The sequence below is a fragment of the Bubalus bubalis genome, chromosome 6 (assembly GCF_019923935.1).
Source record: "Bubalus bubalis isolate 160015118507 breed Murrah chromosome 6, NDDB_SH_1, whole genome shotgun sequence".
In the NCBI taxonomy this organism is placed as follows: domain Eukaryota; kingdom Metazoa; phylum Chordata; class Mammalia; order Artiodactyla; family Bovidae; genus Bubalus; species Bubalus bubalis.
Window position 1 is genome coordinate 3,185,899 of NC_059162.1, and position 26,289 is coordinate 3,212,187.

Below are 26,289 nucleotides of genomic sequence, written 5' to 3' on the forward strand. Positions count from 1 at the left end.
AGATATATAATTGACATATAATATAGAATATTATGTATGTTTAAGCTGTATAGAGTGATAGTTTGATACATACATTGGTGCATATATTGCAAAATGATTACCACAAAAAGATTAGTTAACAAATCCTTCACATAAATATCAGTTTGTTGTGGTGGTGGTAAGACTAATTAAGATTTACTGTCTTAACAAATTTCAAGTATATAATACAATAGTATTAAATATAATTACTATTTTGTACATATATATTTCTCGTGTCTAGGATTGTGAGCACCTAGAAGTTAAAGGCTTTAACTATTTTTATAGGCCCTCATGTGAAATTAAAAGTCTAATGCATATTTTGGGACTTCCCCAGTATAAAACTTTGTTTTTCAGTGCAGGGGATGTGAGTTTGATCCCTGGTTGGGAAACTAAGAGCCTGCATGCCTTGCAGCCAAAAAAAACCAAAACATAAACAATATTGTAACAAATTCAGTAAAAACTTTAAAAATGGTCCACATCAAAAAAAGTCTTAAAGGTCTAGTACATATTTTGATTGTACTGAACAATCACTGTTCTTTAGCATAATTTCTCTTAGTTTCACCTTGATCATCTGTTTATTGTAGAATGGAATATATTATCTGTAATATCCATTTTCATCTTAAAATGTGTTGATAAGAAAAAAGCCTCAGCTTAGACTGTATGGGAAGGACTTGAGCTCCTAGATTGCCAGAGAAGCAATAGGAGGCACTGTATTTAATTATTATCAATTATTTATTTCTATTTAATTTCTCTTCTGGATTATTTCCATACAGTCAAAACATTATAATCTTAGAGAAGCGATCTTTAAAGTCATTTAACACATTACTTCTGTGTCAGTACAGAAATCCCTCCAACAATACCTCTAGCAGATAATTTTCCATCCTCTTTTTAATTATTTTCAACAGTGAGGAGCTTGATGGTTTCTGACATAATATAGTTTATCAGTAGTATGTAGGGTTGGAAAATGGTTCTTTTTATTGGGCCAAAATACACCTTCTTATTCTGTTGATAAGTAGTGGTCCTTCCCTTTGGAATTGCACAGAGTAAGTACACTTGGAGAGATAATCAACCTATTATAAGCCATGTTTCTCTCTGTACTTTTTCTTTCTCTCCCCAACTCTTTTCATTATTAGGCTAGACACCAATTCACTTAGCTATTCCTGTAGCAAGCTTCCAATCTCCTGAAAAACTTAATTTGAAGGTTTTTTTTTTTTTATTCATTTTTGTGGCTGGTCTAAAGTCTCATACTGAATTTTCAGGTTCACGTAAATGAATAATTTACTTATAGAACATAAAAGATTTTCTCTTCTTTCAGATTTTTTTTTTTTTTTGGCTGTGCCACTCGGCATGTGGGATCTTAGTTCCCCAGCCAGGAACCCATGCCCCCTGCAGTGGAAGTGTAGAATCCTAACCACTGGACTGCCAGGGAAAGACCCTTCTCTCTTTTTTAAAAGCCTTTTTCCAGCTTTATTGAGATATATAGTTGACATATAATATAGAATACTGTGTACGTTTAAGATGTATAGAGTGATAGTTTGATACATACATTGGTGCATATATTGCAAAATGATTACCACAATAAGATTAGTTAAATCCTTCACATAAATATCAGTTTGTTGTGGTGGTGGTAAGACTAATTAAGATTTACTGTCTTAGCAAATTTCAAGTATATAATACAATAGTATTAAATATAATTACTGTTCTGTACATTAGATGCCCAGAACTTATTAATCTTAAAACTGGAAGTTTGTACCCTTTGACCAACATCTCCCTGTTTCTCTCACCTCCCATCCTCTGGCAACCACCCATCTATTTCTCTAAGAGTTAAGCTTTTTTTAGATTCCACATATAAGTGATGTCATACAGTATTTGTCTTTCTCTGTCAGACTTGTACACAGTATATATATACATGTATAGGTGTGTGTGTGTGTATATACACACTTCCTTTATCCATCATCTGTTGGTGGCACTTAGGTTTTCCATACCTTGGTTATTATGATACTACTGCAGTGACATGGGGTGCAGATCTCTTTGAGATAGCAGTTTATTTCCATTTCCTTGGCTAAATAGCTGTAAATGGGATTTCTGAATCATATGGTAGTTCTGTTTTTAATTTTTTGAGGAACATTCATGTTGTTCTTCATAGTGGCTGTACCAATTTACATTCCCACAAATAGTGCCCAGCATTTGTTATCTCTTGCCCTTTTGGTAATAGTCATTCTAACAAGTGAGAGATGAAATCGCATGGCTTTAATTTGCATTTCCCTTATGGTTAGTAGTATTGTCCATCTTTTCATGTAATTCTTAGCCATTTGTATGTCTTTTTCAGAAAAATGCCTATTCAGATCCTCTGCCCTCATTTTAATTGGACTATTTGGAAGAGTTTTGCTACAGTACAGATCCTTATGTAATTTGGATATTAACTCTTTAACAGATATATGGTTTACAGATATTTTCTCTTATTCCATAGGTTGCATTTTCATTTTGTTGTTTCATTTGCTGAGCAGAAGCTTTTTTGTTTGATGTGGTCACATTTGTTGAGTTTTGTTGCTTGTGCTTTTGGTGTCATATCCAAAAAATCTTTGCCAAGAGCTGTGTCGAGGAGCTTTTTCCCAATGTTTCCTTCTAGAAGTTTCATGGTTTCATATCTCATGTTTAAATTCTTAATCTATTTTGAGTTAATTTTTGTGGGTGGTTTTTGATAGGGGTCTGGTGTCGTTCTTTTGTGTGTGAATATCCAGTTTACCCAGCATCATCTACTGAAGAGACTATCCTTCTCCCCTTGAGAATTCTTTGCTCCCTTGTCAAATACTAGTTGACAGGGTTTATTTCTGGGCTCTTCATTCTGCTCCAGTGGTCCACATGTCTGTCTTTATGCCAGTGTCATATTTGTTTGGTGACTGCACATTTGAAATCGGGAAGTTTGATGCCTCCAGCTTTCTCAAGACTGCTTTGCCTATTCAAGATCTTTTGTGATTCCATATGGGTTACTTTGGATAGTATGGACATGTTTTTTCTTTTTAATATTTATTTATTCTGCTCGTTGGATCTTTGTTGGGGTGCTCAGGCTAAGTAGTTGTAGTGCACAGGCTTAGTTCCCCTGTAACACATGGGCTCTTAGTTCCCCAACCAGGGGTCAAACCCACAGCCCTCACATTACAAGGCAGATTCTTAATCACTGGACTACCAGGGAAGTCCCAGTATGGACATTTTAACAATATTAAATCTTCCAATCTGTGAACATGGATATCTTTCCATATATTTGTGTCATCTTCAGTTTATCAATGTCTTACAGTTTTTAGCATGAATATCTTTCACTTCCTTGATTAACTTTGATTAAATAGGTTAATTACATTAATAATGCTGTTGTAAATGGGATTTTGTGTGTGTGTAGGGCTTCCCTGATAGCTCAGTTGGTAAAGAATCCACCTGCAATGCAGGAGACCCCAGTTTGATTCTTGGATCTGGAAGATCCACTGCAGAAGGGATAGGCTACTCACTCTAGTATCCTTGGGCTTCCCTTGTGGCTCAGCTGGTAAAGAATCCACCTGCGATGCGGAAGACCTGGGTTTGATCCCTGGGTTGGGAAGATCCGTTGGAGAAGGGAATGGCTACCCACTCCAGTATTCTGGTGTGGAGAATTCCATGGTCTGTATAGTCCATGGGGTCGCAAAGAGTTGGACACGACTGAGCAACTTTCACTTCACATAGACGTGCAACTGATTTTTGTAGGTTGATTTCTGTCTTGAAACTTTACTGAATTCATTTATTAGTTGTAAAAGGTTTTCATTTTGGTTACAATTTCAAATTAAAAATAACAAGAAATAAAATGACTATAGAAGGTGAATTTGGGGGTGCATATTGTAGCAATAAAAAGGATAAACATTTTTGTCTATATTTATTTCAGCCCTGCTTCTCACAGTTAACACTATAGAAAAATAGTAGAGTGTCATATGTAGAACCAGCACACTGTAAACAGCATATATATAACGAGGAAATACCGCAACAACTATATATCATACTTCTTATGAGTAAATGGGAATATCTCCTCCTGGAAAAGTTATTTCTTTTGTTTTGCTTTTATGAGTTTAGTAGACAAGAATGATTACTTCTTATGGATCTTTCAATATTTTTTGTCATATCCAAGTAACAGCACTTTATGGTTGAGCCCTTTCCCTGTGTAAATATATACTAGGAAGGCAGTTCAAAGTAGTAAGTGTATAATCATATATATTTATAGAATATGTCTATTTCACTCTGTTCTATTTTCTGTGGAGTTCAGCTATGTACGAAGCTCGCAATATTTATATTTTATAATATTTATACATTTATAAATATATAAATATTTATAAGCATATAGAAATATAATATTATATATTTATAAAGCTCATATCCCTGGCACCTCAAAACTCACAAGTTTATATGGATGAATATTTAGGAATTTTTTTTTCTCCAAAGGAAATGATAGTAATGCTACCTCTCTTTTCCCTCTCCCTCTATAGAAACATTCTAAATACCAAGCATTTTTTTTTTTTAAGGGAATGTTCTTGGACTTCCCTGGTGGTACGGTGTATAAGAACTTGCCTGTCAGTGCAGGGGACACAGGTTGGATCCCTGGTCTGGGAAGATTCCACATACCACAGAGCAACTAAACCCATACACCACAACTACTGAACCTGCATTCTAGAGCCCATGCTTCACAACTGCTGAGCCAGGTGCTGCAGTTACTGAAGTCTGCGTCGAGCTCTGTGCTCCGCAGCAAGGGCAGTCACTGCAGTGGGAGCCCGTGTGTCACACCAGAGACTAGCCTCTGCTCACCACAGCTAGAGGGAGTTCACAGGCAGCAATGAAGACCTAGCACAACCAAAGATGAGTAAAAGAAATACATATTTTCTAAAAGCAAATGTTCTAGACATTTTAACTGGAAGTAGAGACTTTATTTGGATAATTTAACTGATGCGGTCATATACTTTTCTAATATTGTGAAGTATCACTATCCTTAATTACAGTAATTTTATAATTCTCTTTGTCTGATTATATAACTTATTGAAAAGTATAAAAAAAGCTCATATCCCCAGCACCTCAAAATAAACACTGATATATACTTCTTCTAGCTTCTTTATAAGCTTTTCGTCTTTTCAAAACATTTTTCTTTTCTGTTTTAGAAAAAATAAAAGGAATTAATTTCAAATATTAGAATTATGTTAAAAGTTATAGAACAGTCTTTTGGACTCTGTGGGAGAGGGAGAGGGTGGGATGATTTGGGATAATGGCATTGAAACAGGTATAATATCATATAAGAAATGAATCGCCTGTCCAGGTTCGATGCAGAATACAGGATCCTTGGGGCTGGTGTACTGGGATGATCCAGATGGATGGTATGGGGAGGGAGGTGGGAGGGGGGTTCAGGATGGGGAGCACATGTACCCCTGTGGAAGATTCATGTTGATGTATGGCGAAACCAATACAATATTGTAAAGTAATTAACCTCCAGTTAAAATAAATAAATTTAAATAAAAAAAAATAAAGTTTTATTAAAATAAAAAAAAGTTATATCAGAATATTATGTATACTATTTTTCATTCACCACTGTGTATATTCCATGAATTTCATGTTTAAGGTGTTTATACTGGGAATCTTTGACTCTTGGAAAAGAGGATTCTTAAAATCTTATTGATCTCATGGTTTAGAACAGTGCTTCTCAAAAGTATGGTTTGGGGAATGCTGGCAGTCTCAGACTTTTAGGAGGTCCTTGAGGTAAAAATTATTGTAATAATGCTAAGATTTTTTTCCTTGCCTTCTTCACTTTCATTCTCTCATGAATGTATGGTGGAATTTTCCAAAGGCTTCATAGGGTGTATAATATTGTAACAGCCCAAGTAATGAAGCAGCTATGAGATTGAGGGGGAGGAAGGAAGAAGCCTTTCTTCCTGGTGAATTCTGTTATTTTCCATAAAAATACTTGTGTTAACATATACTGAGTATTACTGCCTTTTAAATGATTTGACAAATATTTTAAAATTTCTCAGTTTTAATTTATTAAATAGTAATATTGATAATAGATGAAACCTCTAAATAAAACCTTTTTGGAGTCCTCAATACTTTTTCAGCATGTTAAATATCCTGATATTGAAAAAACTAAGCATCTCTAGTTTAGAAAAAGATTAATGGGAAAAAAAATCTCCTTATGTCCTTATACTACAGATATATTTTTAGAATATCACCATTTCTTGGTTTTTTAGAGATCAAGAGACTTTAAGTTCTGTTTCTGTCCCAGATTCTCTCCGGAACTAAGTTTGTCAGCCTTCTGAAAATAACAGTCCTCTGTTCTTTCCTCTTTAGATTCGATGGCAGAGTGGTGGCAAAGCTGCCTTTCACCCCCCTGTCCTACATCCAGGGGCTGTCTCACCGAAACTTGCTCGGGGATGACACCACAGACTGTTCCTTCATCTTCCTGTATATTCTCTGTACCATGTCAATTCGACAGGTGAGTGCCCACATCATCTGTTTCATATGTACATCCTTTCTTGCTCTCACACCCTAAATTAATGCCTATTTCTGTAATACTGGAAGTGTCTACCTGTTGCTAATGAGGTCTTTCAGTTGCTTGTTTCAGAATTCCAGCGTATCATCTGAAACTGTTTGAAATGTATATAGTTTAGATCCCTGATCCTTAGGGATGGAAAGTGGTCATAAAGTCACATGTGGTTTTCATCTCATTTTGAAGAGCGCTCTCAAGTTTCTTCTTTATTGCGGCTATCTAAGGGTAGAAAAGTAAAGAGTGGACTTTGCCTTCCCACTATCATTACTTCTTTATTATTCACCAGTGCCTTTTGGCACTTCAGGAACACAAGTAAACATAATAATTTGGTGACTTTAAGGTAGTCACAGTTGAGGTAAAGTCTGCATTGTAGAGTTTACATTCAGGCAACACAATGATCAGATATTCATAGTGAAAAAGAGTGAGAATTAAGTCAGATAGTATTGTGAGAGCCTGGAAGAGAGACTTAGCATTCAGTTAGTGGCAGACGATTCAGGCAGCAAGGTTGAAATAATAAAGTGGCTTTTGAGATGGGACTTTAAAAAATAAGAGAGGTTAAAGTCTCTTGCTCTAGAACTCTTCATATTTCAGGGCATTATTCAGTGTTTGAACATACTGTCATTCAGTAGGCATTATATTGGGGAGGTTGGCACATGCAATAAGTATGAACATGATTATTTCAATGTTTGTTGCATAAATGATTCAGAGTTGTTTTTCTTCTTCCTCTGAATATTGTCTGCAGCAGCAGGTTTTTGATTGGTCTGACGTGTGAATCAATAGGAAATGGAATTCTAATTAGAAGTTCACAAAGATCTTCATGATCTTAGCACTTAATGCTCTCCCTACCTCATCTCTCACCTCATCCAGCACTCCAGCCATTCTGACCTATCTGGCAGTTTTCATTCTCCACTCACCCAGACTTGCTTTTTGTGAATATTCTTTCTTCTATTTGGATGCTTCCCACCTTCTTCTTTTGCATGTTAAATGCAACCAAGTTTTCAGGCTTCCTGGAATCATTTTCTGATACTTACTGCTTCTGAAGGATAGATGTGAGGGGGACATGACCACATGCAGAAATAACAGAAACTATTAGAGTAGTCTAGTAAAAAATCACTTTGTTCTAAATTATTACAGTGCTGAAATGATTGAAGAGGGGACAAAGTTGAGAAATAGAGGTAAACTAGCAGAACTTAATGATTGATTCAATGTGAGAAAGAAGAAACTAAGATGACTTCAGCATTATGGCTTTGGTGACCAAATGGAGGATGCGAAAAGAAGAAAGAGAAGTAGGTTGGTAGGAAAACATGCTGTTCGAGTTGTCTGTGGGGCAGTTAAGTGGGTGTGTCCAGCAGGAAGCTGTATTCTTGTGGTGGTGTGCAGTCACTCTGTCGTGCCTGACTCTGTGACCCCATGGACTGCAAGCACAGTGGGCTCCTCTGTCCTTCACTATCTCCCCGAGTTTGCTCAAACGCATGTCCATTGAGTCGGTAATGCCATCCAACCACCTCATCCTGTGTCGCTCCCTTCTCTTCCTGCCCACAGTCTTTCCTAGCATCTTGTGTAACTGAGGTGTGTACTACATCTTTTGAAATGCTTTAGCATTTTGGCTTATCCAACGCAAAACCCAAGACAGTGACAACATGATTCTTTTTGTTGGTTTAATAGAGGTCATTGATAACTAGAATATTGCTCTTAAACGTGAATAAGAATGAGATATTTAAATTATAACTAGAGACAAAATATTAATGTGAAGTCAAGTGGGCCCTACGAAGCATCACTACAAACAAAGCTAGTGGAGGTGATGGAATTCCAGTGGAGCTATTTCAAATCCTGAAAGATGATGCTGTGAAAGTGCTGCACTCAATATGCCAGCACATTTGGAAAACTCAGCAGTGGCCACAGGACTGGAAAAGGTCCGTTTTCATTCCAATCCCAAAGAAAGGCAATGACAAAGAATGCTCAAACTACCACACAATTGCACTCATCTCACACGCTAGTAAAGTAATGCTCAAAATTCTCCAAGCCAGGCTTCAGCAATACATGAAACGTGAACTTCCAGATGTTCAAGCTGGTTTTAGAAAAGGCAAAGGAAGCAGAGATCAAATTGCCAACATCCGCTGGATCATTGAAAAAGCAAGAGAGTTCCAGAAAAACATCTACTTTGGCTTTATTAACTATGCCAAAGCCTTTGACTGTGTGGATCACAATAAACTGTGGAAAATTCTGAAAAAGATGGTAATATCAGACCACCTGACCTGCCTCTTGAGAAATCTGTATCCAGGTCAGGAAGCAACAGTTAGAACTGGACGTGGAACAACAGACTGGTTCCAAATAGGAAAAGGAGTATGTCAAGGCTGTATATTGTCACCCTGCTTATTTAACTTATATGCAGAGTACATCATGCGAAATGCTGGGCTGGAAGAAGCACAAGCTGGAATCAAGATTGCTGGGAGAAATATCAATAACCTCAGATATGCAGATGACACCACCCTTATGGCAGAAAGTGAAGAGGAACTCAAAAGCCTCTTGATGAAAGTGAAAGAGGAGAGTGAAAAAGTTGGCTTAAAGCTCAGCATTCAGAAAACGAAGGTCATGGCATCCGGTCCCACCACTTCATGGGAAATAGATGGGGAAACAGTGGAAACAGTGTCAGACTTTATTTTTGGGGGGCTCCAAAATCACTGCAGATCGTGACTGCAGCCATGAAATTAAAAGACACTTACTCTTTGAAAGAAAAGTTATGACCAACCTAGATAGCATATTCAAAAGCAGAGACATTACTTTGCCAACAAAGATCCGTTTAGTCAAGGCTATGGTTTTTCCAGTGGTCATGTATGGATTTGAAAGTTGGACTGTGAAGAAGGCTGAGTGCCGAAGAATTGATGCTTTTGAACTGTGGTGTTGGAGAAGACTCTTGAGAGTCCCTTGGACTGCAAGGAGATCCAACCAGTCCATTCTAAAGGAGATCAGCCCTGGGATTTCTTTGGAAGGAATGATGCTAAAGCTGAAACTCCAGTACTTTGGCCACCTCATGCGAAGAGTTGACTCATTGGAAAATACTTTGATGCTGGGAGGGATTGGGGGCAGGAGGAAAAGGGGATGACTGAGGATGAGATGGCTGGATGGCATCACCAACTCTATGGACGTGAGTCTGAGTGAACTCTGGGAGTTGGTGATGGACAGGGCGACCTGACGTGCTGTGATTCATGTGGTCGCAAAGAGTCAGACAGGACTGAGCAACTGAACTGAACATGAATCTGCCACGGGTGTACACGTGTTCCCCATACTGAACCCCCCTCCCACCTCCCTCCCCGTACCGTCCCTCTGGGTCATCCCAGTGCACCAGCCCCACCTATCCTGTATCCTGCATCGAACCTGGACTATGCTGGGGTTTTGTTGCCATGCGGGCCTTTCTCCAATTGCAGCGAGCAGGGGCTACTCTTCATTGCATTGTGAAGGCTTCTTACTGCAGTGGCCTCTCTTTTTGCAGAGCACAGGCTTTAGGGCATGCAGGCTTTAGTAGTTGTGGCACGTGGGTTCAATGGTTGCAGTTCCTGGGCTCTAGAGCACAGGCCCAATAATTGTGGCACTCGGGCTGAGTTTGTTCTGCCACCTATGGGATGTTCCCAGAACAGGGATCCAACCTGTGTCTCCTGCATTGACAGGCGAATTCTTTACCACTAAGCCACCAAGGAAGGCCAGAGTTTTTTGTTTTTTTTTTTTTTCTTCTTTTCTTTTTTGCCGTCTCTCGAGGTTTCTGGGATCTCGGTTCCCTGGCCAGGGATTAAACTCAGGCCACATCAGTGAAACACAGAATCCTACCACTAGGCCACCAGGAAACTCACAGTAGTTGTTCTTGTTCAGTCACTCAGTCATGTCTGACTCTTTGCAACCCCACGGACTGCAGCACGCCAGGCTTCCCCGTCCTTTACCATTTCCCAGAGCTTGCCCAAATTCATATCTATCGAGTCAGTGACGCCATCCAACCATCCTTGGTCATCCCTTTCTCCTCCTGCCTTCAACCTTTCCCAACATCAGGGTCTTTGATGACTTGACTTGACTAAATGTCTTGACTAATGACTTGACTCTTCACATCAGGTGGCCAACGTATGGGAACTTCAGCTTCAGCATGATTGACTGGCTTGATCTCCTTGTAGTCCAAGGGACTCTCAGGAGTCTTCTCCAGCATCACAGTTCAAAAGCATCAGTTCTTCAGCATTCAGCCTTCTTTGTGGTCCAACTCTCACATCCGTATATGACTACTGGAAAAATCATAGCTTTGACTATACAGACCTTTGTCAGTAATGTAATGTCTCCACTTTTTAACATGCTGTCTAGACTTCCCTGGTTCCTCAGCTGGTAAAGAATGCACCTACAATGCAGGAGACCCTGATTCAATTCCTGGATCAGAAAGATCCACTGGAGAAGGGATAGGATACCCACTCCAATATTCTTGGGCTTCTTTGTGGCTCAGTTGGTTAAGAATCTGCCTGCAGTGAGGGAGACCTGAGTTCGATCCCAGGTTGGGAAGATCCCTAGGAGAAGGAAATAGCTACCCACTCCAGTATTCTGGCGTGGAGAATCCCATGGACTGTATAGTCCATGGGGTCACAAACAAAGTCGAACAGGACTGAGCAACTTTCACTTCACTTAGGTTTGTCATAGCTTTTCTTCCAAGGAGCAAGTGTCTTTTAATTTCAGGCTGCAGTCATCAGCCGCAGTGAATTTGGAGCCCAAGAAAATAAAGTCTGTCACCGTTTCCATTGTTTCCCCATCTGTTTTGCCATGCAGTGATGGGACTGGATGCCATGATCTTAGTTTTTTGAATGTTGAGTTTTAAGCCAGCTTTTTCAGTCTCCTCTTTAACCCTCATCAGGCTCTTTCGTTCCTCTTTGCTTTCTGTTATGAGGGTGGTGTCATCTGCATATCTGAGGGTATTGATATTTCTCCTGGCAATCTTAATTCCAGCTTGTACTTTATCTAGCCTGGCATTTTGCATGATGTTCTCTGCATATAAGTTAAACAAGCAGGGTGACAGTATACAGCCTTGACATCCTCCTTTCCCAGTTTTGAACCAGTCCGTTGCTCCATGTCCAGTTATAACTTGCTTCTTGACTGCTTACAGGTTTCTCAAGAGGCAGGTAAGGTGGTCTGGTATTCCTGTGTCTTTAAGAATTTTCCACAGTTTGTTGTGATCCACACAGTCAAAGGTTTAGCATAGTCAGTGAAGCAGAAGTAGATATTTTTCTGGAATTCTCTTGCTTTCTCTATGATCCAACAGATGTTGGCAATTTGATCTCTGCTTCCTCTGCCTTTTCTAAATCCAGCTTGAACATATGGAATTTCTCAGTTCATGTACTGTTGAAGCCTAGCTTGGAGAATTTTGAGCATTACTTTGTTAACAGGTGAAATGAGTGCAATCGTGCAGTAGTTTGAACATTCTTTGGCACTGCCGTTCTTTGAGATTGGGATGAAAATTGACCTTTTCCAGTCCTGTGGCCACTGCTGAGTTTTCCAAATTTGCTGGCATATTGAGTGCAGCACTTTAACAGCATCATCTTTGAAGTTTTAAAATAGCTCAACTGGAATTTTATCACCTCCACTAGCTTTGTTCATAGTAATGCTTCCTTCCTAAGGACCACTTGACTTTGCACTCCAGGATGTCTGACTCTATGTCAGTGATCATACCATCATGGTTATCTGGGTCATGAAGATCTTTTTTGTATAGTTCTGTGTATTCTTGCCACCTCTTCTTAATATCTTCTGCTTCTGTTAGGTCCATACCATTTCTTTTCTTTATTGTGCCCATCTTTGCGTGAAATGTTTTCTTGGTATCTCTAATTTTCTTGAAGAGATCTCTAGTATTTCCCATTCTGATATTTTCCTCTATTTCTTCATATTATTCACTTAGGAAGGCTTTTTTATCTCCCCTTGCTATTCTTTGGAACTTGGCATTCATATGGTATGTCTTTCCTTTTCTCCTTTGCCTTTCACTGCTCTTCTTTTCCCAGTTGTTTGTAAGGCCTTCTAAGAAAACCATTTTGCCTTTTTGCATTTGTACTGCTAGCTGGACTTCATTACCTAGAAATCACCATCTGAAAACTGTAGCATTTTCTTAAGTGAAATAAATGTTAAGAATGATTGTTGAGAAAGTTCAGCTCAGGCTAGTCTTTAAACTCCTTTCAGTTATTTCAGAAATTCTGGTGAGGTATATGTATAGCAGTTAATTTCATGAGGTTATTTACCATGGTAGTCAGCAAACTTGTATTTACTCACTACTTTGTATGGGTCTAGGTGATGAATATTTTTGTATTTACTTTTTAGACCATACAGTTTTTATCACAGCAACTCAACTCTGCCATTATAATATGAATACAGCCCTAGACAATATGTAAAGGAACGAGTTGGGGCTATGTTCCAACAAAACTTTATTTACAAAAAACAGGCAACAGGGTTCAGGCAGACTTTTGCAAACTCTTCCACTGTGTTATGAAAACAGCCCTAGAAAATAAGTGAATGAGTGTTGCTGTATTCCAGTGGAACTTTATTTCTAAAAACAGGCGATAGAGCAGCCAACCATGCTACTCCGAGAACCAAGAGTGTGTAATACGTGCTATAAAGTTAAAGTAAGAGTATCTACAGATACTAGACTGGTAGAGCTTAATGAAGTAATTGCTTACTGAATACCCCAAAAAGGGTGGGAGGAGAGAATGGGCAGCCAAAAAAAAAAAAAAACAAACCTCAGTATTTCTTTTCAGCCAAGGAGGATGTATGTTTATACTTTTAATTTCTGTTTGTCCAATATCTGCACTGATATTAATAAGAGAAAAGTATATAGAGCTATAGTATAGGTATTCTGAGATATTAAAAATCTTTGAAAAATCCCTAAAATGACCTACTTTTATAATTTTTATCTTATTAGCTGCCAAAAGTTTTTATATTCCTTTCCCCACTTCTTAGTATGTATACTAACAAGAGGATTATGAACTTATATCCAGTCTGAAATAGTTCAGTATTTGAAGTTTTTCTGTGGAATATATGCTTCTTTCTTTTAATTAAAATCCTTATTCACTTGCTCTCTCCATATTTTCTTTTGTTGTTTTATTTGCTTTTTAGGATCTTAGGTTACATAAGATTTGACTCTGTAGATGCCTGTGAAACAAGCCATCATAAAATACGAGGCTTTCAGAGTATAGAATACAATTCCCTCAATGAGACCATTCTTAGGCAAAGAAATAGGCCACTTAATTTCAGATATATACTGTAGCATAAAGTAATTTTGAGAGAACATATGAATTGTTTTTGTGTTGAGGTTGTCAAATTGATTAAGTGATGAGGAAACTAACATAGAATGATTCAAATTTCTATAGTGATTGTTCATACTCTGTCTTACACTATAGGCTTTTTAAATTTGTTTTTGTCTACTTGTAATTTTCATCTATGTTATCCTTTCCTCCCCAATTCTTTTAAGGTAGTGATTTCTTAATTTCCTGTATATACCTTAAAGAATCTATATAGAGTACACAGTATGCACCTAAAAGGCATGTATGAAACAAAACAGTAGATACTATACCCAAATATAAACTTATAAACTTGGCAAATTGAGGTTATACCACTTTTTACTCCCTATCGCTATGTGTGAAAATTCAGAGTTGCCCCCAGCCTCCAGTAGAAATTGTCGAACTTGGGCATTTTGACTGTGTATTAGGTAAAAATTGCTATCTCATTGTAGTTTTAATTTGCATTTGGATTGAGCATCTCTATTTGTCTAAGAGCTACTCATGTATTTTTTTCTTTCTTTGGTAGGTGAGACACTGTGTATGCTTTTTGCCTATTTCACTATTGGGTTGTTGGTCATTTTCTTAATTTTTAGCTCTTAGGGAGTTTAGCCCTGTGTGCTCTAAGTTACTAATAATTTTTGCAAACAGTTTTTTGTGTTTCAGTTTTACTCAGTATGGTTTTAGCCATGCAAAATTTTGTTTGCTGGAATTTTTTTTTTTTTTTTCTTATTAGTCTTTTATTAAAGTTCTGCAGAAATTCATCTTTGTTTTCTTCCCCTATTTGTTAGTTTCTTATATAGTCATGGCTCAGTCCATTTGGAGTTAATACTGGCATACCTCGTTTATTCTTTCTTTTCTCTTTTGTTCTTTGCCAACTTTTGTGTGATTTTTATGAGGAAAAACATGAAAACATGGATTCATTTGATAATTAATATTTTCTCTTTGAAATTTGAACATCTGTGTTTGAGTAGGGACACTCCTCCTTTCTTCACACCTTGTGTAGATAATCAGGTCTTTTGGATTTGGGTGCCATAGGATGGGTTAAACAATGTTATCTGAGATCTTAGAGTAAAAGAGAATGAAGGAGTGGGTCAAAACATACATGTCATACTTGGAGAGTCTCAAGGTTTAAATTTGTCAGTGTGACTGCCCCTGGTAGCAGTTTTCCCAAGGAAAGTGCCGTGCTCTCTTAGCCTAGAAACTACTTTCTGATTTTCTGTACTCAATAATTCCAATATTTTTTATCTTTTTCATTTATTGTGGTAAAATAAACATCACTTACAATACACTGTTTTAACCATTTTTAATGGTTCAGTCTTTGACATTAAGGACATTGCGTGTTGTTGTACAGCCATCACCAGTATCCATTTCTAGAATTTTTTCGTCTTCCCAAACTGAAAATCTGTGCCCATTAAACACTAAATTGCCATTATCTTCCCTCAGTCCCTGGCAACCACCATTTTAATTTCTGTCTCTGTGATTTTGACTGTTCGTGTTTGTGAAGTTGCCCTCATAAATGTAGAATCATACTTAAGTCCTTTTGTAACTGGAATGTTTTCAGGGTCCATCCATGTTGTAGCATATATGAGAATTTACTTCCATTTTAAGAGTGAACAAACTTGCCATTGTATGTATATACCGTTTTTTTTATCTGTTCATCTGCCAAAGGCCTGCTTCTGCCTTTCGGCTGTTGTGAGAAATGCTTCTGTGGACACAGGTATATAATGTCCGAGTTCTTGTTTTTGCTTCTTTTTCCTTTATACTCACAGGTAGAACTGCGCACACTGCAATTCTGTGTTTAATTTTTCTGAGGCATCAGCACACTGTTCTCCATAACTGGTCCCCATTTTTACCCAGCACTGTTAATCTGAAGTCTCAGTTTACCACCAGTTTGAGACCATAATCTTAGGAAAGATTATGGTGTTTAGGTCTGTCAGTTAATAACATCTCTACAGTGTTAACCAGAATCCACTTCCTTTACTGAGAGTGATAGTGTGATTGGATCGACTAGCTCTAGTCCCTTCATGACAGTACCCCAAGGGTAGGAGTGTACTAACTGCTCAAAAAAGAGCATCACCTTAAGAACAACTGCAAAAAACAAACAAAAACAACAACTGCTAACTTATATAGCACTGTCACACGATTATCATAACATCAGGGCTTCCCTTTACAACGTTGGCTCAGATTGTAAAGAAGCTGCCTGCAATGCAGAAGACCTGGGTTCAGTTCCTGGGTCAGGAAGGTCCCCTGAAGGGCTAAATAGCAACGGACTTCAGTATTCTTGCTTGGAGAATTCCATGGACAGAGAAGCTGGTGAGCAATATAGTCCACGGGGGTCACAAAGAGTCGGACATGACTGAGCTACTAACACTTAACTTATCATAATATGCCCCCTTATTATTATAGAGGTATTATATTAAGTTGAATAAGGATATCTATCTGCTTCGGTAATTTTTCCCCGTTTCCCAGGTTTGATTCCTCAGTCGGGAAGTATTCTGGCCTGAAGTGGGTAGCCTTTCCCTTCTCCAGGGGATCTTCCCAACCCAGGTATCAAACCCAGGTCTCCCGCATTGCAGGTGGATTCTTTAAGCCGAAGGAAATACAATATTTGGAGGTAAAACACCAAGGTTTGATTCTTATTGCCACTTACTAGCCTAATGTCCTTGGGAGTCATATAACCGCTCTGAGTCTCAATTTTCACAAAGATGAAATCAGGTTTAGGGTTTAGTGTGCAACCTCACCACATTATGATAATCAGATGCCAATGATATAGAAAGTTAGCTGTTATTCTTAAAGTGGTAGGTTTTTGTGTTCCTTTTTTTTAAACAAGTTAGCGCCTGCCCCTGCCCTTGGGATGTTTTTAAATTAGTGTTTGTTTCCCAGCCCAAGATAGGACTGGTTCTTTTCATAGATTAAAACATGGTGGTGATATGTCATATTAACTGAAAATAAATCTAATTACCTTTCCTTGTTTTATCTTTCTCCTTTTGTTTACTTCCTTAATGTGTGGTGATTAGTGATTAGCTGCCTTGACCTTCACATCACTATTTCCTTTGTGTGAATTTGTAGCAGCGGAAATGGTAGGTCTGCCAGCTTTTATCAGAGGTGTTAAGTTAGTCCAGGGTAGTGACGGATTTTAAGAATAAAAGGAAATTTTCTTAATTCCTAAAATTAAAATACTGGCTTTTTTTTCCTTTTCTTATTATGAGTCAGTAATGGATTGAGTAAATGATCTCCTCTATAGAAAGTATTCCAAATCTTAGTGAAAATCCCAGCAAATTTACCTGGTAAACAGCTAAGGGAAAACGGGTCTCTTCTTATAAATGTATATGATAGTTAAAGCCATGACAGAATTCTCTTTACTTCAAAAGCAAAAAGAATTAATGTTTATGAGGAAAAGTACAAGAAAGAGTTTCTTATATTTTTTTTCCTTTGTCACCCACATCTTACTGTATAACCATATGGATATATGGCTATGATCTGAAGAAATGTCAGTGAGAATTTGTCATTGTCTCCTTCAACAGGTATATGTGCTTAGGACAGGGATAAAAATAAGTAAGTTTAATTTTTTATCACACTTTTGGCTTCCATAGGGCAAAGAATTTTGATATGGCTTGTATGTCTGTAAGGACAGGTTCTAATTATGTCATGTCAGTTTATCTTAAAGTCATCAAAATGGTAGATGCCTGCCATCTCCTGCATCTCATCATTAATTTATGTCACTTTATTTAAGGATTAGAACTTAATTCTTTAATTCCAGTATAGCTCATCTTTAAGCAAAGTATTTTCATTTGTAGTATTTAACTTTAAATCAGTTAGAGAATGCATTTGGTTTGAAAAGTGATAGGTAAGTACTAAGTGAGAACAGATTATTCAGGCATCATCTTAATCTGATCCCTTTGAATTGTTTCAGTGAGTTTAAGGCTTCATTTAGAATATTCCTGTCCTTGTTGAAGAATAATTCAAGTTCTTCACTATGCCAGGAATTCTTTGATGCTGAAATGCAAGAGCAAGGAGTGATTATCTCTACCCTTGTGAAACTCACAGTCTATGTGGGAAGACAGATCCATAAATAATAGCAGAATGTGATTGATAACTTTTGTGTATGTATACATATATAAAATGGTTTGGGAGGGGGGAAAATGTGCTATGGAAGTGAAATCACTGTAAGAATTAGTTTTGTGAAACTAAGATTTTATACAGGAGGGGCATTTAAATTGTGTCTTGAAGGGTGAGTAGGAGTTTTCCAATTTTATCAGAATTTTCTTAGCATAGTTTGAGTAAAAACATGAAGGCTTGAAAGTATGTAATAAACGTAGAGATCGCTGAGTCCAGAATTGTTGGTGAATGTCACTGCTTAATGTCTGTACTTCACAGCACAGTGGTAAGTGATTTTTCCCTGTGTTTCTTTCCTTCTTTCTATATGTTTCTTTTTCTTTTATTTATTGGCCCTGTTATGTGACGTATGGGCTCTAAGTTTCCTGGCCAGGGGTTGAACCCAGGCCCAAGCAGCGAAAGTGCCGAATCCTAACCACTGGACCATCAGGGAACTCCCTGCGTGTGCTTTTTGTAGTTTAAGTCTTGCTGGTGACAGATTCTCTTACTCTTCATTTATCCCCAAATATTTGTTTATCTTTACTTTTGAAGGATATTTTCATAGGATATAGAATTCTGGATTGACTGCTTTTGTTTGTTTTAATCCTTTCAGCTTCAGGTTTGTTTTCTTTTAATGGTGGCAACCCGTATTTATTACAGTTATATACAGTCGGATCTTATATTCTGACACCTACACCTGATCACAGGAAAGAACACGTTTGGGGATGAGGCGGGGACAGACAGGAGAGCCTGGGCCTGGCCCCTGGTGGGCTGGGACATCTCCCCAGAGCGGCAGTGGGGCCGCAGCAAGTGAGCGGTCGGGAGCAGTGCGCCGTCGCTTGTGGTGGCGACCAGGCCGGCTGTGACAGGCACACTCGGGCAGCATCGCCTGGGCAGGGCCTGGCTGGGGGGCCCGGGAGCTCTCACCCAGAGGGAAGCGCAGGGCCGTCGCTTCTGAAATCAGGACAGTGTGGCCCCCGTGGCCACTGGTGAAACAGCTTCAGTTATTTCTGATGAGAAGACCTTTATGTCTTTGTATCCCTGTAGATAATAATAACTTTTCTCTGGCTGCTTTCAGATATTTTTCTTTAAGCTTGGTTTTTAGCAATTTGACTATTATGTACCTAAGGGTACTGTAATGTAACTTTTTGCTTTTTTGCTGTACTGGGCAGCTTAACAGGATCTTAGTTCCCCAACCAGGGATTGAACCTGGGCCTCCATAGTGAAAGCACCAAATCCTAACTACTAGACCAGCAGGGAACCCCGCCCCTGCCAAGGGTTTTTTTGTTTTTTTTTTAATTATCCCTCTATAGCTTATGGCTTTTTTTTTTTTTAATTTGGGAGAATTTCAGCACTTATTTCTTCACTTATTTTTTTCTGCCCCATTCTTTATCTCTTAATTCCATTTAGTTATAGTCTGTTTAGTATTGTCCAATAGAAAACTGAGTCTATTCAATTATTTAGTGTTTTTCTGTCTGTTGTTTAGATAGGATAATTTCTTGTAATCTGTCTTCAAGTTCACAGACTCCTCTCATATCTCTAATCTAAAAAAGGAGTTTCAGCACTCCTCTTTTATCCCTAATCTGAGTTAACCCTAAGCTCATCATAGTATTTTTTAGCTCCTGGATTTCCATTTGGTTATTTTTTAGTCTTTTTCCTTCCTTGCTGAAGTTTACTATTTGTTCATTTATTGTGAATGAATATATTTTCTTTTATGTCCCCTGTCATGGTTAATTAGCTTCTTTAAAACCTTGCTTACAATTCCAACATTTGGATCATCTCAAGGTTGAACTCTGTTGCCTGTTTTCTTTTGTCTGGGTCGTGTTTTCCTGTCTCTTGGTATGTCTCAATTTTGGATTGTATCATGTGCATTGTAAATGATAAGCTATAGAGAGTCTGTTGCTGCTGCTGCTAAGTCGATTCAGTCGTGTCCGACTCTGTGCGACCCCAGAGACGGCAGCCCACCAGGCTCCCCCATCCCTGGGATTCTCCAGGCAAGAACACTGGAGTGGGCATAGAGAGTCTAGATTCTGTTATTCTTAACAGAGAGGGGTGTTTTTGTCTGTTTGTTTGTTTGTTTAAGTGGACAGTTAAGTTGGCTCCAAGGTTCAAAGCTTCAAACTCCAAGGTCTGTATTCTTTGTGGTAGACATCTAGGAAATCTCAAGTTATTTTAGACTTATTTGGTTGAAGGCCGTCTCTCCCATGAATAGTTTAAGAGTTAACCACAGAATTGGGCGGAGTTTGCATGCTAAGTTGCTTCAGTCCTGTCTGACTCTTTGCAACCCCATGGACTAGCCCACCAGGCTCCTCCGTCCATGGGGTTTTCCAGGCAGGAATACTGGAGTAGGTTGCTGTTTCTTCTCCAGGGGATCTTCCTGACCCAGGGATCAAACCTGCATCGTATATCTCCTGCACTGGCAGGCAGGATCTTTACCACTAGCGCCACCTGGGTAGAGTTTAGATGCAGAATTTTACAGAGCCCTGTTAACTCTATTTTCCAGGAATTTTTTTCAGTTGCTATGGTTTAGAAGGAAATGGCAACCCTCTCCAGTATCCTTGCCTGGAGAATTTCATGGACAGAGGAGCCTGGTGGGCTACAGTCCACGGGGTCACAAAGAGTTGGACACTACAAAGTGACTAACACTTTCACATTTGTGGTTGCCCGAAACTCTGTCCTTTGGTACTTCAAACTAGTAAGACTACAATTTCATACTGAGTTTTCGATACCCCACATAGTGCCAGCTGGGTTCTACTATCTGTTATGAGATTTTAAAAGGATAGAACATCTATCTTCTTACACAAAACTAAAATTCAGAACATTCTCCGTGACTGATTGAAATTGTCACTTGATCCCCTAATCTTCCCAAAAGAGATCCTATTTACAAAAGAGGCCTTTGGACAACCTAAGGAGAGAAAAATACTCATTCATTCAACTTTACGAAGGAAATGATGTTATTCTGGTGCAGATTTGATGTACTTATCCTTTTAGAATTTTGATTTTCACCTTGCAAGATATGTGTTGAAGTGGGAATATAATTTATTACAACATAACTGTGTTCAAGATTGTTAGCGTGCCACAGCCACACAGGACTGTGGCTTCTTTCAAGGTGCTTGGTGGGAAAATTTGAAGGGCCCAACAAGGGGCTTCAGGTTCCCAAAACTATTTTATCAATTTTCTTTGTTGACTTTTTACATGAGATTTTGTTTAAAGAAAGGGTTCTGTGACTAAAGAGTCTAAAAATAATTGATCTAGTAAGCCCCCTTCTTTTAAACATAAGGAAAATTGAGATTTGGCACAATAAAAAGATATTGAGTATATTGGGTTTTTGTTTGGTTTTTTTTTGCATAATTTGCTAGTATTGGAAATCAAGTCTTCTGACTGTTACCCGGTACTCTTTCAGCTACATAAGTGTTATACTGTCATTAAATATTTAATCTTTTTGTTATCCTCCTGAATAGCCTGGGACTATTGAATGTGAAAACCTGTGAAAATCCTGGGACTATTGAATGGGGCCATTCAGGGTGTTTGGATTTACAGGCAGCATTATGCATAAAGCAAAGATTATGTTATGGGAACTTGATGAGAAATTGTAATCAATTGGAACGGAAGGTTGGTTGCGGATGCCAGAGAGACTAACAAAGAGCAAAGTGAGGGCGGCTATGGCTTGAGTTATTTTAGCTAAATGACTAAGAAATAAAATTTAGCAGAATGTGTTTATTGCCAGTGACCTGTGTCTTCCCAAAATATCCAGTTAGCAACCAACAACTTCCTTTTCTTGATCACCAGTCCTTATCCTTTGCAGAGAGGAAGGAACGCAAATCCTGTAGTGGTATTTTTCTGAGTTTCCTGCCAAAAGAAGGCATGATTACGGGAAAATGGTTTTCCTTTGTTTTTCCCTTCTGACACACACTCTTCAGTTGTTACCCGATTACACAGGACTAGACAGAAATTCAAAATAATTTTTCCAAAAAATAACTTCCAAAGCATGACCACATCTTATATTTTGTATTTCTGTTAAGCATTCTTCTGTATCATCTTCTTAATATATTGAAACTCTTATCTTTTAGCATAATGCATATTTCTAAACTGTATCTTGTAAGAAGGCCTGAAAAATTGGAGGAGAATTGAGAGACTATAGGAAAGCAGTCAGGTTGAGTTTAATGAATGAAGTTCTTGAAAGATACAAAGGAGAAAATATATATAAATGAACCTGCTATACAGTGTGAAGCTCAGTGAGCATTTATCGAGTTACAGCCTGACAGTTGGATCTCCTTTGTTTATCTACATATAAGGATAATACGTGTCACTGAGTTGTTGTGAGGGTTAAATGAGAATGTACATGTGGAGTGCTTAGAACAATGCCTAGCACTTTGAGATAGCACCTATGGAGATATTTCTCATTTTAAATTATCGTGTTCAGCAATATTGTAAAAAGTTGAAGACAAGGAATGAGAAAGTGATTTACAACTATTTTTAATACAATTATTATTTTTCCATATATTCTTAAGTCTTTATATGCATTTTCATAGACTCTTTTTTAGAGCAGTTTTAGGTTCACAGCCAAATTGAATGGACTGTACAGAGATTTCCTGTGACTCCTTGTCCCCCAGTTGCACGTAGCCTCTCTACTGTCAACACCTTACAAAAGAGTGGTACATGTCTTTACAGTCAGTAAACCTACATTGAAACATCACCATTCAAAAGTCCGTAATTTATATTAGTGTTCACTCTTGATGTTGTACATTCTACGGGCTTTGATTTATATGCACTTATTCACTTAACAATGTAATGTATTTCTTCTTTTATAGTCTTATATAGTCTTCATAATTGTAAGTTTTTAACAGGTCAGGCCTGCTATAAGATTTTTCACTTCTAAGATAAATGTCCTTTAGAGAGTTGTGGTTTAATAGAGGAAAACTGTGTCTGAGTTATAACCTCCATCTGCCCCAGCTTTCTCATCTCAAAACCAAGGATAACTAAGGACTGATGTCTAGTCCTTAAAACTATTCGCAAACTTAGAATTTATAGAAATGAGGAATGTTGTTACTACTGTGGAGAGAACCATGGCCTCGAGCCTTTTACCAGTTAGTTTCTACATGTGTTTTAGAGGAAAAGATTTCATAGACAGAGAAGCAGGGAACCTTTTTATCTAAGAAAAACTAGTCCATAAAATAAACCTTTTTTCTTTTTAAGGTAGAGAGGGGCTTCCCTGGTGGCTCAGTGGTAAAGAACTTGCCTGCCAATGCAGGAGACCCGGGTTCGAAGTGTGATCCAGGGAAGGTCCCACATGCTGTGGGGCAGCTAAGCCCGCGCACCCACAACTACTGAGCCTGTTCTGTAGCAGCCAGGAGCCAGGACCACTGAAGTCCACGTGCCCTGCAGCCTGTGCTCTGCAACGGGAGAAGCCACTGCAAGCGCGGTGAGAGGCCTGTGCCCACATAGAGGGCAGCCCTGAAAGTGAGAGTGCTAGACACTCAGTGGTGTCCAGCTCTTTGCAACCCCATGAATTGTAGCCCACCAGGCTCCTCTGTCCATGGAATTCTCCAGGCAAGAATATTGGCGTGAGTTGCCATTTCCTTGTCCAGGAGATCTTCCCGACCCAGGGATCAAACCCAGGTCTCCTGCATTGCAGGCAGATTCTTTACCATCTGAGCCACCAGGGAAGCCCAGAGAGTAGCCCTGGCTCACTGCAACTAGAAAAATGCTCATATAGCAACAAAGACCCAGCACAGTCAAAAATAAATAAATAAGTAAACATTAAAAATAAAATATTGTGGGTTCAATTGTGAGAGGATAGGAATTCAAACTCATTTTTAGAATTTCACTAAAAGATAAAATTGCATATAGTAAATGCAGAGCGTTGGTATTAAAATACAAATACTTGAGTAATGTACCACTGATAAACTTGATTTGGTATTTACAAAGGGAGTCTGAGATGAGATCCACGAGGAGAACAAAGCATAAACCTGCCTGGATATACATGAACTTCAGTCTTGGCTACTGAAGTGCCTTGTTTTAACATCTCTGTTGCTATTGTGGTCATTGCTGTTAGGGCTGTTTTCCATCCAGAACAGTGGCTTGTGACCAGTAGTCGTGTATGTTTTAAATTCGTAATGAGATTGTCAACAGTCTACCCTTTCAGTCTGTGCTTTGAAATATTTCCTATTTTCCTTTTACTTGTCTTCTTTAAATCACAGTAAACCTGTGATTTAAAGGGCATCAGAGGTTTTTACACTGGTCTTTATCTCTAAAATGATAAGGACTCACTTAATTGACCCTTCTACAGAATAACTGAGCAAGGATACTTTGTACACTTTGTCTAGATTATATTATTGTATCTGTTAGCTAGACAAATTTGTTTATCAGTAGCTAATTCTGTAATGCCTTATTATTTTAGATTTTATCTTTAATTTCCCATCATGCATTGCTTTGCTGGATACATTGTAGGTGGTCAGGAAATACTTACTGATTAAATAGGAGTGGCATTCTGTTATTTGGTCTTCTTACTGCTTTGTGCAGTGGATTTTTAAAGGGGGCATGAAGGAGCTACTTTTATTATGAAAGTAATACAAATATTCTCCAGCTTTACTGAGGAAAACTTACCTGAACTACTAATGGTTCTTTTTCTTCTTGTTTTTAGATTTGTTTTTATTATTTATTTCTCTATGGCCATGCTTTTAGGCTTGTGGGACTTTATCAATAATTTTGGACAGGCCTTTCTACTCTTTCAGGTTTTAATTGATTTCTCAAATATTAAATGAAGGAATTAGCAAGCATAACTAGATATCTTTAAGGTTTTTCCCTCTTACAAATGCTGTACAAAATCTTAACTGACCTTTACTTACCCCTCCAAATCCATTTACCTCTTTCCTCTACCTTTAAAGCAAACCAATTCCTCCCCACATCATACCGTCCACTCCTGATTGCTCTTAAGCTCCTGCACCTCTCTGCTTCCGCTAGTTGAGTCCTTGTCCTTCAAGAGCCACATGTGTTTATTCCCAAACTGTTTGTGTTAGTTTTACTCATTGTTGTATTTATGTGATTTAATTTAATGTTACATTAACTGATGAAATCTGAATATAAAAATAATTTTTTTATGAGTTCTAGTTTCATAAAGTTGAGTTCCTAAAAAAAAAAAAAAAAAAAACCAAAAAACTATTGAATTAGATTTAAGTGGGACAACTGAAAAAGATGAGGGGCTGTGCTAAAAATATAGGTGGATTCTGGACTCAGATCTCTTTGCAAGATTCTTAATTCTTTCACTTATTTGAAGAAGTTGATACTGACTATTTCAGTTTTAGCTTCAGGTGTTGCAGTAATGACTGAATTCAGCTATAAGGCTCAGCAAAGGCAGGAAAATAACACAGTAATTTTTCTATTTGAGGTGATATCAGTACTTTTTATTTGTAAGGCTTCTCTTAACGAGATGTATTTTAAATACTTTTCTCTATATCTCATATTAAAACCCAGTTTTTATTCTGTTTCCTTCACAGAACATCCAGAAGATTCTTGGCCTTGCCCCTTCGCGAGCTGCCACAAAGCAGGCAGGTGGATTTCTTGGCCCTCCACCTCCTTCTGGGAAGTTCTCTTGAAATCAAGAAGAACCCTATATTTCTGTCATTCTTTTCAGATATTCAGATCAGACCCAGCAACTATTTTACAGCAAGAGCCATAGGCAGCCTTAGCACTTGGGCTAATTTCTAGATTTGAGTTATTTTTAGGCTTTTTGGGGGGTATAATTTGAATAAGAACAGTACCTAACAAACGCGATAGTGCTTTTGGTTACAGATTAATTTTTTTTTAACAAGTGTGTTGATTAATTAAGCCCAGGTGATGTTTATCTAATGAGAAACAAATTCGTATTTTGCTTACATGAATATTTCTGTGGGGTCAACTTTCAAGTATGTTCTGTGTGCCATGTATCTTGGAAGTTGGCTCTCCATGAGCATTTTGAGATCTGGAAGAAAAATTTAGTTTATGTAACTCTTAGTTGAAACTATATGTTGTGTGTGTGTGTGTGTGTGTTTTTTTTTTAAGCAGAATACATTACCTGAGATCTAATAAAAAAGGCTAGAATTTTACTTATTTCATCTACAAGGAGACATCTGTTTTGATTTGCCATATTTCTAGATACATATTTTTAGTAATCTGAACGTAAGGGTAAACACTGGCCGGAAAGGGGCAATGCTGTTTTTGTTTTTGTTCTTTTTCTCCCATTCCCCTCACCATAGGGCAGTGTTTGAGAGTAATATTTTATCACTCTTGCTTCATATGCTCAAATATAAAGTTGCCCTGTTATAGGAATTGGAAAGCAGAAAAGGAAAGGAAAGTAGTAACTCACGGGAGTATAAC

At 38.1% G+C, this 26,289-nt stretch overlaps 1 protein-coding gene across 2 annotated transcripts in view; it reads left to right on the forward strand.

The window, feature by feature from the left end:
* The window catches only part of TMCO1 (transmembrane and coiled-coil domains 1), a 57,762-nt gene extending 31,728 nt beyond the window's left edge, over positions 1–26,034 (forward strand). The window contains exons 6-8 of one of the 2 annotated variants that reach the window (XM_044944095.1): positions 6,361–6,505; positions 7,694–7,734; positions 25,431–26,034. In XM_044944095.1, coding sequence (XP_044800030.1) covers positions 6,361–6,505; positions 7,694–7,699 — 151 coding nt within the window. In that variant the 3' untranslated portion in view covers positions 7,700–7,734; positions 25,431–26,034. The remainder of the gene's footprint in view (positions 1–6,360; positions 6,506–7,693; positions 7,735–25,430) is intronic. The other variant, XM_006057290.3, reaches the window with a different exon arrangement.
* The last annotated feature ends 255 nt before the right edge of the window (positions 26,035–26,289 follow it).